The sequence below is a fragment of the Rhinopithecus roxellana genome, chromosome 5 (genome assembly GCF_007565055.1).
Source record: "Rhinopithecus roxellana isolate Shanxi Qingling chromosome 5, ASM756505v1, whole genome shotgun sequence".
NCBI classification, from domain to species: domain Eukaryota; kingdom Metazoa; phylum Chordata; class Mammalia; order Primates; family Cercopithecidae; genus Rhinopithecus; species Rhinopithecus roxellana.
This window is the reverse complement of record NC_044553.1, coordinates 121,963,570-121,977,139: the sequence shown is the minus strand read 5'-3', so window position 1 is coordinate 121,977,139 and position 13,570 is coordinate 121,963,570. Positions and strand designations below refer to the sequence as shown.

The following is a 13,570-nucleotide window of genomic DNA, read 5'->3' as shown; positions in this document are numbered from 1 at the left end:
GATCTGAGGCTCACCCCAACCCTGTGGATCTCCTCTCTTTGCAGCCCTGGCACCCCACTGAAATGTTCTGCACTACAGCTTCTCCTCAGCCCTGCAACTGGTTGCTTCCTGTCCCCACAAATTGTACTTTTCTCTCTCCTTGGAATTGGGAGCACCACCCACCAGTCCTCTATTGGAACCCCAGCTTCTTTCCTTCCAGGTAGATGAGGACTGAACTCTGGATAACTGGAACACCAGCCACCCCACAGGTGCCGGGTCAGCCGGACCTCTCCACCTCCTTGGAGGCTAGAAAATGGGCAGGAAGCCAGGTTTTTCCACCATCCCAGGCACCCTTTTGCCAGGATATGAGTGAATCTCTACAGTCCCTGCTTTCGTGGACCAAGGGCCAAGCAGCCTTCCCCCCGTGGCCATGGGTTTGGCTGGCAAGCCCTGCAGAACAGCTGCCTGGGACTGTCTCTCCCTCTTCTGAGGTGGACTGTATGCAGGGATCCTCTACTTCATCTGCCCCTCCTTTGGCCAGAATGTCGGTGGGACCTAGGTCCTCTTTGCATAAGACCTGAAGACCTGCGGACAGGCGTGTGCCTTTCAGAGGTCTGTGGGAGGTTATGGTTCCTCATAGATGCTGGATTATTTACTAATTTATTTATTTTAGCACCTTCACTCCATATGCATACACAGAAAATCTCTCTTGGCTCAAGCAACTGTTTGTTCTGTCAATAGGATGTTTATTCCGCTAATAGTGTGCTTGGGTGAGACCATTACCCATTCTGTCTTTTAGAAACATGCCGTGGCCGGGAATGATGGCTCACACCTATAATCCCAGCACTTTGGGAGGCCAAGGCAGGTGGATCGCTTGAGCCCAGGAGTTCAAGACCAGCCTGGGGAACATGGGGAGACCCCGTCTCTACAAAAATGCAAAACAATTAGCCGGGTGTTGTGGGATGCACCTGTAGTCCCAGCTACTCAGTAGGCTGAGGTGAGAGGAGTGCTTGAGCCTGGGTGGCGGAGGCTGCAGTGAGCTGAGATTGTGCCATTGCACTCCAGCCTGGGTGACAGAGCTAGATCCTGTCTCAAAAACAAACAAAAAATTAGCTGGGCATGGTGGTGCATACCTGCAGGTCTCAGCCACTTGGGAGGCTGAAGTGGGAGGATCGGTTGAACCCAGGAGGTCAAGGCGCAGTGAGCCATGATCATGCCACTACACTCCGACCTGGGGGACAGAGTGAGACCCTGTCTCGAACAAACAAAAAACATGGCCAGTGCAGTGGCTCACACCTGTAATCCCATCACTTTGGGAGGCCAAGGTGGACGGATCGCTTGAACTCAGGAGTTTGAGACCAGCCTGGGAAACATGACAAAACAACAACAACAGCAAAAAATTAGCTGGACGGTGGCGGGTGCCTGTAGTCCCAGCTACTCAGAAGCCTGAGATGGGAGAATCACTTGAGCCTGGGAGGTCGAGGCTGCAGTGAGCCGAGATTGAGACACTTCACTTGCCTGGATGACACAGCGAGACCCTGTCTCAAAAAAAACACCCCACATTCCTTTGGCACCCTACTTGCTAGAACAGTCTGTGAATTGCATGTCAAGGATGGAGAGTGAGATAGCTGGAGATGTCCTCTACTGATCCTAAAATGCTTACCTTGATCACTTCCTCCTGACCCACTTCATTCTTCTGCGCTATTTCAGAATGAGAGGTTCACTATGGCTCTGCCCTGGATGAAATGGGAAGTGAAATTGTCTGAAGTAAAGACAATATGAAGTCAACATTTATTGAGTGTTTCTGTGTGACAGGTACTGCCTATGGTATTCTTTCTTTCAATCCTTTTCAGGCCCTGCAAGGTCAATGCTATTACTTATTCCCTCTTTACAGTTGAGAAAACCAAGAACTAAAGACACCATGCCTAGCGTCACTCAGCTGGTACATGGTGGAACTGAGCTCAAATATGAGGAAGCTGAACTTAGAGGCAGTGTCTGGGAAGGCTTTTCTTTTCTTCTTCTTTTTCTTTTTTTTTTTTTATGATCACAGGCCACATTTTTAAAACTGACAACTGAATCTCTACATACATACAGTTTTGCCCACATTATAAGTGGCTCAACAATTATATTAATGATGCAAACTCATGAAAGTTTACATAAAACTGCTGCTCTAGGTTTCGGTGCATTTTCTCTCTCTCTCTCTCTCTCTTCTTTTTTTTTTTTTTGAGATGGAGTTTCGCTCTGCCGCCCAGGCTGGAGTGCAATGGCATGATCTCGGCTCACTGCAACTTCCACCTCCCAGGTTCAAGTGATTCTCCTGCCTCAGCCTCCTGAGTAGCTAGCTGGGATTACAGGTGCCTGCCACCATGCCCAGCTAATTTTTGTATTTTTAGTAGAGACAGGATTTCAATATATTGGCCAGGCTAGTCTCAAACTCCTGACCTCAGGTGATCGGCCTGCCTTGGCCTCCCAAAGTGCTGAGATTACAGGTGTGAGCCACCACATCCAGCGGTTTTGGTGCATTTTTGTGCCAGCTACTTCAGTAGGTAAAACAAACATAATGAACTCAGCTACTTGAATCCATGAGAACCAGCTTTCAAAAAAAGCACGTGGAAAGTGTATGCATAGTAGGGTTTTACGAAAAGGCCCCATATTCTCTTTCACAATTAGGACCACATTCCAAAAGCATAATTTTAGGTTGCTACAGTGTCTTCTCTGCTACAAATCATTGTTTCAAAGGTTAAAGAAACAAGAAGGTAACTCACATAAAAGTGTTTTAAAATATTTTTCCTATTCAAAATAAAAATATATGATCTCCATAAAATTTTACTTATATGTATATGTATATGTGTGTATATATACATATGTGTGTGCACGTGTGTGTGTATTATATAAATTATATATTATTTATTTATTTATTTTGAGATGGAGTCTCACTCTGTTGTCCAGGCTGGAGTGCAGTAGAGTGATCTCAGCTCATTGCAGTCTGCAGCTCCCGGGTTCAAGCGATTCTTGTGCCTCAGCCTCTTCAGTAGCTGGGATTACAGGTGTGTGCCACCACACCTAGCTAATTTTTGTTTTTTTTGTATTTTTAGTAGAGACAGAGTTTCACCATGTTGGCCAGGCTAGTCTCAAACTCCTGGCCTCAAGTGATCCACCTGCCTCGGCCTCCCAAAGTGCTGGGATGACAGGTGTGAGCCACCGCGCCCAGCTGATCTCCATAAAATTATAAAGAGATTATATCAAAATGTTGACCAGGCAAGCCAGACCATTTGCCTTCACTGATTGCCTTGGAGGGCAGAGCACATGTATCATCTACAAGGAAGGGCAGATGGGGGTAGAGTTCCCACTCTCCCCACGCCTGTGGAGTAGGGGCGGACAGGAGCCCTTTGGCTTCCCTGGGGTTTTGCTTCCTTGTGTACAGAATTGAGGGAGGTAGGCTAGATGGCTTTTAAGAGACCCCTCAACTAAAAGTCAGCTTGAGATCCCATCTTTGAGCAGACATATAGGGGTGGCAAAATAAATGGATTAAAAAACAGATGGATGAAGTCTTTCTCACCTTTTGATACCATCACTCAGAAGTATTCTGTACTATAGTTCAAGGAAATCTTTGCCCGGTACTATTATAGGGTACGCAATGAGGCATCTGACGATGACATTTTTTATAAAAAAGAAAAAACAACAAAAAGCAAGTTTTGATAAAAATGTAAACAGGCTATGCTAAGTTTGGGTGGAAAAACAATGCACCACCATGTTACTACCAGCAGTCAGGACGTCCTGTCTCTGAATTGTTGGAGCCCCCAGTCTGGTTGGGAGAAATGCCGAGGGAGGTGCATGTTCAGGCCATCCAACAGAGACCTGATGAGTGCACACCGCTCAGGATATGGAGAAACAGAGGACCAGGAAGACAACTTTAATGAAACTGGTTCTAAAACAAAGGATGCAAGAGAGTCAAATGATCCAAAGAGAGTCATGGCTTCTCATTTTCTGTCCCTTACAGAGACTATAAATATCATTTCTTCTGGAATCTAATACATTTCCAAAATGCATCACTTATATTTTCCTCACGAGGCAGGCACACATTAAGCATGTGACAGTCATATGAATTATTTGTGAGCCCCAGGGCTTCCAGGAGCTTTCCTGGAGCTTAAGGAAAGACGGGAAGGGTTTGCTGTTGAGGCGTCCTGAGATTTCAAACCACCACGTGCACATCACGTGCACATCACGTGCGACTCTGCAACGTGGAGGTGATGCCTGGGCCCATAGCCTCTCATGAGCTGGCACCTCTGTGGGCATGACATCAGCAGCCCCCTCCTGGGGGGCGTTAGAAGGAAAGACGGGAAGGGTTTGCTCAGAGGCGTCCTGAGATTTCAAATAGTAAAGCTTTCTCCATGGCCACATGTTCCTTTGATGTTTGGGTTATTGAACACAAACTCACTGGATAATTTGTCTTCAGCATAGACTATTTCTGTTCCTAAAAGTGTTAGTTGTGCTTTCTTTTTGATTAACACCCTGACTCCATCTTGAATAACTTCTTCATTGAAATCTCCTTTGTCTTCGTTTATTCTAGAATATAAGAAAGGTCATTACAGGCCCTGGTTCAGACACCAACTTTTACACCTAATGCTCAGGCTTATCTTGAAGAAGTTATTTTATCTTGTTTACTGCGGAAGGTGTCAGACTGCGGGTGGCCCTCGTGGGCTGCAGCTTCCTGTTGCTCACAGCCCGGACAGTCCTCCGGACTAAGGAAGCCAACATCTTTGTCATCCGGGTACCCAGGTGCTTCAGGCCTGAGCTCGGCAGCCTCAGCCTCTTTCTTTGGACATAGCAGGCCCATTGATGCCACCAGCTCTGGCACACGGTGCACTCAGGCCTCTGGGAAGGTTTTTCATCCTTCAGGAATTAGTAGCATTATAAGGCAACTTCATCCTTTGGCGTATAAATTAGCATCATTCCCTAGCTCCTAAAACAGCCTTCCCTTGTTTCAGATAAACATGCTGACTAACACCAGGAGGTGATGCCAATCTCTGGTAAGAGAAGAGAGAAGGAACAGATCCTCAGGAGATAAGAAGTAGCCACCCGGAGGGGAACAATAAGGAAATGGTTAATTTGGGAAAGATCTAAAAAAAAGGAAACCACCACGTGCACATCACGTGCACATCACGTGCGACTCTGCAACGTGGAGGTGATGCCTGGGCCCATAGCCTCTCATGAGCTGGCACCTCTGTGGGCATGACATCAGCAGCCCCCTCCTGGGGGGCGTTAGAAGGAAAGACGGGAAGGGTTTGCTGTTGAAGTTACAGAGAGGAACCAGCTAAGCGAGTGGTTTGCTGCCTGGGAGTGTCCCACTGGGAGGAAAAGAGACAGATGTTGCTAGCAAGAATAAGCAAGGAATGGGGACAGGCAAGACATGTTCCCAGGAAGGTGTTGCAGATCCCCTGGGCCAACTTCTGTAGAGATTCCTATTTTGAGGGTCGAGGTTGAACTTGTGTTATGTGGGACATGGGATATAGCCCTGATCTTTTCCAAGCAACAGCCTCACTTATTCTACCTATATTTGTGGCGAATCTTCCACGTGCCTGGCTTGTGTTGGTTCTCTTGGGCCTTCAGTGATGAACCATGCTCTCGGGAAGCGCTCAGGTGAGTGACAGGCAGTAAGCAAATGATTCCCAGCCAGGAGGCTCTGGAGCTGGCCCAGCTGCCTTCAGACCCAGGCTCCACTACTTTCTGCTACGTCACCAACAGGGCTTACCTAGCTTTCCTGCATGCTCATCTGTGAAATGATATTTACCTCACAAAATAGTGAAGAAATGTGTAATTAGAATGGATGATGTAAAGGCGTTTAGCAATTGCCTGGCACATGGTATGCACGTAATAAATGAGTGTTTCTGTTGTAAGCACGAGTTGGAAGGGGCAGATCAGTAAACTGCAGTGGCGTAAAGTGTTGTGGCAGCACAGAGGACGGAATGTCTGACTCTGCCAGGAGCAAGATCAGGTTATTGAGGACATTGCCAAATGAGTTATGAAACACTGTGACTTTGGTCAGGGTGGGAGGAGGTCTGAGAACAGGCATCATGAGAATGTTCCCTAAATGTTTCAGGTATGCTATCCATCCCTCCCCCACCAGAAAACCACTAATGACTCTATAAAAGTAACTTTTTTTTTTTTTTTTTTTTTTAGACAGGATCTTGCTCTGTTGCCCAGGTTGGAGAGCAGTGGCACAATCATGGCTCACTGCAGCCTCGACCTCCTGGGCTCAATCAGCCCTCCTGCCTCAGCCTCCTGAGTAGCTGGGACGACAGGTGTATGTCGCTAAGCCGGGCTAATTTTTAAAAATTTTTTGTAGAGATGAGGTTTCATTATGTTTTCCAGGTTGGTCTCAAACTCCAGAGCTCAAGCGATCTTCCTGCTTGGCCTCCCAAAGTGCTGGGATTATAGGTGTGAACCACCACGCCCAGCAAAAATTAACTTACTATTATTTAAACATTACTTTCTATACAACTTGGAAAACAAAGGAGAGAATTGCTCACAATCCCAACACACTAGTATTTGCTGCCTCCCTATCTTTATTGTTACTGTTTTTAACAATAGTACATGTGAAAATTTATATTTTGCATTTTTGCCTTAATATGCAATCATACACATTTTTACTACATTGTTTGTTTTTTTCCCGAGACGAAGTCTTGCTCTGTTGCCCAGGCTGGACTGCAATGGTGCAATCTTGGCTCACTGCAACCTCCACCTCCTGAGTTGAAGCAATTCTCCTGCCTCAGCCTCCCAAGTAACTGGGATTTCAGGCACCCACCACCATGCCCGGCTAATTTTTTTTTGTATTTTTAGTAGGGACGGGGTTTCACCGTGTTGCCCAGGCTGGTCTCGAACTCCTGAGCTCAGGCAATCTGCCCACCTTGGCCTCCCACAGTGTTAAGATTACAGGCGTGAACCACTGCACCCGGCCGGACATACATAATTGTTTCTAATGTCTGCACAAATTCAATGGACTATATCATATTTATGTAACTAATTATTGCTGGGTATTTAGGTTGTTTTCTTTGTGTGTGTGTGTGTGTGTGTGTGTGTGTGTGTGTGCGTGTGCATTTTTCTGTCATGTGAATGGTAAATTGACATAATTTCCTTAAACATTTAGTTAATTTTGGATATTTAAGTAGTTTTTTTTTTTTTTTTTTTTTTCGAGGCGGAGTCTCGCTCTGTCGCCCGGGCTGGAGTGCAGTGGCCGGATCTCAGCTCACTGCAAGCTCCGCCTCCCGGGTTCACGCCATTCTCCTGCCTCAGCCTCCGGAGGAGCTGGGACTACAGGCGCCCACCACCTCGCCCGGCTAGTTTTTTGTATTTTTAGTAGAGACGGGGTTTCACCGTGTTAGCCAGGATGGTCTCGATCTCCTGACCTCGTGATCCGCCCGTCTCGGCCTCCCAAAGTGCTGGGATTACAGGCTTGAGACACCGCGCCCGGCTAAGTAGTTTTTTTCTTTTGTTTTTGCTATAATAAGTAATGGCCAGGAGTGGTGGCTCATGTCTGTAATCCCAGCACTTTGGGAGGCCGAGGTGGGCAGATCACAGCCAGGAGTTTGAGATCAGCCTGGCCAATATGGCGAAACCCCGTGTCTACTAAAAATACAAAAATTACCCGGGCATGGTGGCAGCTACCTGTAGTCCCAGGTACTCAGGAGGCTGAGGCAGGAGAATCGCTTGAACCTGGGAAGCGGAGGTTGCAGTGAGCTGAGATTGTGCCACTGCACTCCAGCCTGGGCAACAGAGAGAGACTCTGCCTCAAAAAAAAAAAAAAAAAAAAAAAAAGTAACAATGCATTGAAAATATTCAGGCATATGGCTTTTCCCGTATTTTGAATAATTTCCTGAAGGAGTATTGGGTCAAAGGGCAGGGATATTTTATGATTCTTGATTTGTATCACCAAGCTGCTTTCTCAAAGGGTTGTTTGTGCCAATTCAGATACTTCAACAGTGTGTGGATACCAGTTTCCCACTTCCCGGCCTACAACCCACAGCTGGTGAATGGAGAAGAGGACATTCTTCTAAGAAGCTACCAACAAAGGAGGTGCTCACATGAACTAAAGGCGACAGGATAGAAGAGAAGAGGGAGAGTGAATGTGGGGAATGGAGAGAAAGCGAAAAAGAAAGGAATAACCAGAAAGGACCATGTGCCCATATATATATATATAATGTTTTTTTTTTTTTTTTCCTGGTTGGAAAAGTAATTCATGCTCCTTGTAAAAATCCAGACTTTTGGCAGGGCGCAGTGGCTCACACCTGTTATCCCAGCATTTTGGGAGGCCAAGGCGGGTGGATCACGAGGTCAGGAGATCGAGACCATCCTGGGTAACACGGTGAAACCCCATCTCTACTAAAAATACAAAAAATTAGCTGGGCATGTTGGCGGGCGCCTGTAGTCCCAGCTACTCGGGAGGCTGAGGCAGGAGAATGGTGTGAACCGGAGAGGCAGAGCTTGCAGTGAGCCGAGATTGGGCCACTGCACTCCAGCCTGGGCAACAGAGTGAGACTCCATCTCAAAGGAAAAAAAAAAAATCTAGACTTTTTCATTAATGTTTAAGTTTGATACTGAAAGTCCTCCTCTGGTGCCAGCCTCTGCTAACAGTTTAGGTATATTCTTCCAGATTATTTCTTACACGAATACTGTTTGTTTTAAAGAAATAGCTTCGTACTTTACACACTGCTGTGCAACTTTTCCACTTATGTCTGCGACACCTTGGGAATGAATATGTGAAGTGTGCAGATCACGTTTAGTTTAAATATTGAATTAGAGTCGAACGAGAAGCCATGTTGCACATTTCCCCTGCCAGCCATCTCTTGGCCAGTTTGGACAGAAGGCCTTCAGCTGCCTCTGTTTCCCTTTTACAGTCAGCGACATCCCCAGAGGGCAGTCCCTTGCTGCTGCTTAGGGGGTCAACCCCAGTCGGCCTGTGGACTCGGCTGGGAGGCCAGAAGCCAAGGACGAAGACCAGTAGCTGGCCATAGCCTTGTGGGGACCTCACTGGGCCCTCCTTGCCCGCTGCTCCTGGGACCTTGTGCCTAAGGATTAATCATTGCTGCAAAATCCCACGTCCAGGAAGAACTAAACCCATCGCCTTGGGGGCAAGACTAGCTTGGCTTTTGCATCTTTATACCCTTTGTAGCCCAAGTGACTGCCGGCCGATCCAAGCGCTCTAACAGGCTCTTCCTCGAGCCTACCTGGGCTCAAGGGGTCCCACGCCTGGTCAGGGGCGTAGCCCTCACGTGAGGTCTGTAAGTTTCAGGCGCCTGGCCTACCTAACTCAGTCCCGCAGTCTCTGCAGAACCCCCTGCCGCCCCCACGGCCCAGTTTCTCCGTTTGCTCACACTGGCCAACGGCGTGAGGCACCTGAGTGGAATGTGGACGGTGCCTCCGACAGCTTTCCCGCAGTGCATGATCTCAGGAGGGGCCCCAGAGACGGAAGTTTACGACGCCCAGAGCGCTCCTTCTGGACGTGCCCTGGACTCGACTTGGGACTGAGTCTGTGCCACCTAGGCTGGCAGGGACTCGGCCAGGTGCACGAGCGGCAAGGCTGGGCAGACACCGCCTGGGACTCGCTCGCCGTACCTCCAAGGGGCCCAGGCCATGAGGGGGCGGCTGGGGAGACTCCCGGTGCCCGCCCTGTGCCCGGTGGGTTCCCCCTGCCCGCCGCCTGACGCAATCCGAGGCGCCCTTGCTGCATGACGGCGCTAGAGAAACCTCCCCTGTCGTTGCATCACTCCTGCCAGGTTTGCCACAGAGGTGGAGCCGAACCAATCAGCGGGCGCGCTGGGCCCGGGGCGGGGTTAAGTGAGAAGCACAATCCGAAGTTGATTGGCCAAAAGGGGATTTGCCCCGCCCCAATCACCGCGGCAGCTGGCCGTGGTGGGCGTGGTCTCCCGGCAAGAGGGTTTAAAGGGTGCCTCCATGGGGGGCGCTCAGCTGGAGCGACCGAGCGGTGCCAGGCCAGGTGTGTGCGTCCGTCGGTCTTTCCGTGCCCACGCCGGAGACCAGCCCCGGAGGCCGCCTGGGCCTATCCCTGTGCCCGGCACCATGAAGCAGGGGTCTGCAGCCTCGAACACCCCGCCCGCCTCACAGTCCCCTACACCGTCCGCTCAGTTCCCCCGAAACGACGGCGACCCTCAAGCTCTGTGGATTTTCGGGTACGGCTCCCTGGTATGGAGGCCCGATTTCGCCTACAGCGACAGCCGTGTGGGCTTCGTGCGCGGTTACAGCCGCCGTTTCTGGCAGGGAGACACCTTCCATCGGGGCAGCGACAAGATGGTGAGCATCCATCCGTGCCCAGGGGAGTGAGGGGGTTGGGGGCGGGATACTGGGCACCAGTGCCCTGGAATGTCCGGGGCTTTCTGGCCAATAGAAAGAAATGTGTAAACCTGTGTCTGGGGTTTGTGGCTTATTTAAATGTATGTGTCCAGTGCATCACTGTGATGGCAGGAGTCTGTGAACCTGTGGATCCCTGTGTTGATCACCAGTTGGGACCACTGACATCTGTCTTACTGTTTCTCCTGCATCCGTGCATCACTCCCCCACCTTCCCCTGCATGAATGGGAATCTGAGCGTGCAGAGCGGGGCACTCTGAGGCCAGGCCAGCGGGATTGATAAAGGTTTCCTTGCTGATGGCAGAGCTGATTTCTAACTTGTCTGTTGCAAAATCTTTCTTCCCTCCCTAGCCTGGCCGTGTGGTGACGCTCCTTGAAGATCATGAGGTAAGTGCCTGAATCATGAAGGGGACCCTGGCCCAGGGTGAAGGGGGATGGCAGGTAGAGCTCATAGGCTCTTGGCTGCAGGCTAGTTCTGTTTGATGCTTCTCTGGCAGAGTAGAAATGTGTTCTAGCTCAGTGCTTCTCACCAAATCACATGAGGATCTTGTTAGAATGCAGATCTTAGTTCAGTAGCATGACAGTGGGTCCTGGGACACAGCATTCCTAACAGGCTTACAGGCGATGCCACCACATCCTGGACCACACGTTGAGGAGGAACCCTGTCTTCCCTGCTACTAGGCCACTTTGTCAACTGTTTTTTGTTGCTATTGTTGTTGTTTTGTTTTGTTTGTCTGTTTTTGAGACAGAGTCTCGCTCTGTTGCCCAGGCTGGAGTGCAGTGATGTGATCTTGGCTCACTGCAACCTCTGCCTTTCAGGTTCAAACGATTCTCCCACTTCAGCCTCCTGAGTAGCCGGGATTACAGGCATGCACCACCACACTCAGCTAGTTTTTGTATTTTTAGTAGAGACAGAGTTTCACCATATTGGCCAGACTGGTCTGGAACTCCTGACCTCAAGTGATCTGCCCGCCTCAGCCTCCCAAAGTGCTGGGATTACAGGCGTGAGCTACTGCATCTGGCCTCAACTATTTCTTTTCTTTTTTTTTTTCTTCTTTTCTTTTTAAGACAGAGTCTTGCCCTTGTCACCCAGGCTGAAGTCACTGCAACCTCCACCTCCTGGGTTCAAATGATTCTACTGCCTCACTCTCCCAAGTAGCTGGGATTACAGGTGTGCACCACCATGCCTGGCTAATTTTTGTATTTTTAGTAGAGATGGGGTTTCACCATGTTGGCCAGGCTAGTCTCGACCACCTGACCTGAAGTGATCCACCTGCCTTGGCCTCCCAAAGTGTTGGGATTATAAACATAAGCCACCACACCTGGCCTTTCAACTGTTCTTAAGAAAGAGGGAACAATGGTTTGAGGTACTGCCACCAGATGGCTCATCAGCCTACCACAGCCTCCCTTAGAGAGCACAGTCCTGGGTGGGGGTGGCATGCTAGCATAGGAGAGGGAGCAGCAAGGAGCTGTCATAACTGACCTTGGGTGTCCTTATTTCTTCCCAGGGCTGCACTTGGGGCGTGGCATACCAGGTGCAAGGGGAGCAGGTAAGCGAGGCCCTGAAGTACCTAAATGTGCGAGAGGCAGTACTTGGTGGCTACGATACCAAGGAGGTCACCTTCTATCCCCAAGATTCTCCTGACCAACCACTGAAGGCATTGGCCTATGTGGCCACCCCGCAGAACCCTGGCTACCTGGGCCCTGCGCCTGAAGAGGCCATCGCCACGCAGATCCTGGCCTGCCGGGGCTTTTCCGGCCACAACCTTGAATACTTGCTGCGTCTGGCAGACTTCATGCAGCTCTGTGGGCCTCAGGCACAGGATGAGCACCTGGCAGCCATCGTGGACGCTGTGGGCACCATGTTGCCCTGCTTCTGCCCCACTGAGCAGGCTCTGGCACTGGTGTGAGGGGCTGAGCCCCTGCGGGGAGTGCCCATGTGGACATCAAGGCCAGACACCCCCTCCAGTGCACAAGACAGACTTACGACCACTTGAGCCCACTGAGCAGACATGGTAGGTGGCTGGAGGCTTCTCTTTCTCAGCCCCTGCCTATCTGCCAGCCTCCAGCTCTCCTGCTTTAAACTTACTACTTGAAACTTTATTTATTGCACCATGTTGGTGTGGTGGGCAGGCGGAGGGCCTGCCCTGGACACAGGGGGCCCTGCTGAGCAGTGGCCCCATCCTGGAACTTGACTAGATTCCCCCAAGTGCTGCTGCTAACCCCATACCACCCAGGCCTCCACCTCCCCAGGGAGTCTCCAAGAGCCTCGATCCTCTGCTCACTCAGCCCAGCCATCCATAGCCCTGGGAATTCCACCTGCCAAGGATCCCAGCAGGCTGGACGGGGATAGTAGGGCATGAAGAGAAGGAGCTCTGCAAGGACTGAGGCCCCGGCCAGCCCTTCTCCTCCACTGGTTCCCCAGGGCAGAGCTGGAGCTGATGCCTGGACACAGCTGCTGAGCCTGGCCTGGGCCTCTTACTCATTTGGTGGTTTCCCTGTCCCTCTGTCTGTCTATCTACTTGTCTGGGCCACTCCTGCCTGTGTGTTGGTCTATTCCTGGGAAGCTCATCACTACTGGCCCTGACACCTTCCCAGTCTGTCCCATACTGTTATCCATAAAACTATCTCTTTATCTGTGCTGGGCTGGAATGTGGTTCTTTCTCAGGTGGGGGTTTGGGGCAAGCAAGGTGGTGATGCCCTGGAAGGCTCCTAAGAAGGGAAAGGGCTCCATCTTCCTCTCCTTCCCTCTCTCCCAGGGAGGGGCAGCTGGGCAGGCAGAATTAGCAGGTGACATCACTCTCATGGGTACAGTTCATGCCTTACACATGCAAATAGTGCCCCCTGAGTTGTGCAGAATTCAGCTCATGCTCTACTTGGCAGCGCTGTGAGCAGTGTCCTTGCCACCGACCTGGACTCTGTCTCATCCTGCCCAGCTGCCCCAAGGAGGCTGGCAGGCTTGGAGCTCAGACCAGCTCTTCCTCCAGCTGCAGGGCCAGCGGCTGCCTCTTCCTAACAGCTGGGGAGGTCCCTAACAGAACCCTGGGGTCCTGCCAAAGGAGCCTGTAGGTTAGGGTAGGGTGATGACAACTTCTAAGGCAAGGCTGACGGCAGGGACCTGTAGCCTGGAGGACCTGGTGTCTCTTTTGCTTTCAGAGTCTGAGTGCTCACTGTTGCCTCCGGGATGTGGTGTTGCCTGTGCCTTCCCCATTACCATTCCCTGCCCC

The 13,570-nt window shown here is 50.4% G+C and overlaps 1 protein-coding gene and 1 pseudogene across 1 annotated transcript; one reads left to right on the top strand and one right to left on the bottom strand.

The window, feature by feature from the left end:
• Positions 1-4,349: 4,349 nt before the first annotated feature.
• LOC115897418 lies at positions 4,350-4,737 on the bottom strand (annotated as a pseudogene).
• Positions 4,738-9,918: 5,181 nt separating this feature from the next.
• CHAC1 (ChaC glutathione specific gamma-glutamylcyclotransferase 1) lies at positions 9,919-12,985 on the top strand. Its single transcript, XM_010369036.2, has 3 exons — positions 9,919-10,287; positions 10,695-10,730; positions 11,852-12,985. The coding sequence occupies exons 1-3, from the start codon at positions 9,931-9,933 to the stop codon at positions 12,251-12,253; spliced, it is 795 nt and encodes a 264-aa protein (XP_010367338.2). The 5' UTR covers positions 9,919-9,930; the 3' UTR covers positions 12,254-12,985.
• The last annotated feature ends 585 nt before the right edge of the window (positions 12,986-13,570 follow it).

Excerpts from the sequence above, each read along its gene's own strand:
- CHAC1 (XM_010369036.2), top strand. The coding sequence starts at position 9,931 with ATGGGGGGCGCTCAGCTGGAGCGACCGAGCGGTGCCAGGCCAGGTGTG. Across the intron at positions 10,288-10,694 it reads ATCGGGGCAGCGACAAGATG|CCTGGCCGTGTGGTGACGCT; the intron begins GTGAGCATCCAT and ends TTCCCTCCCTAG. Across the intron at positions 10,731-11,851 it reads CGCTCCTTGAAGATCATGAG|GGCTGCACTTGGGGCGTGGC; the intron begins GTAAGTGCCTGA and ends ATTTCTTCCCAG.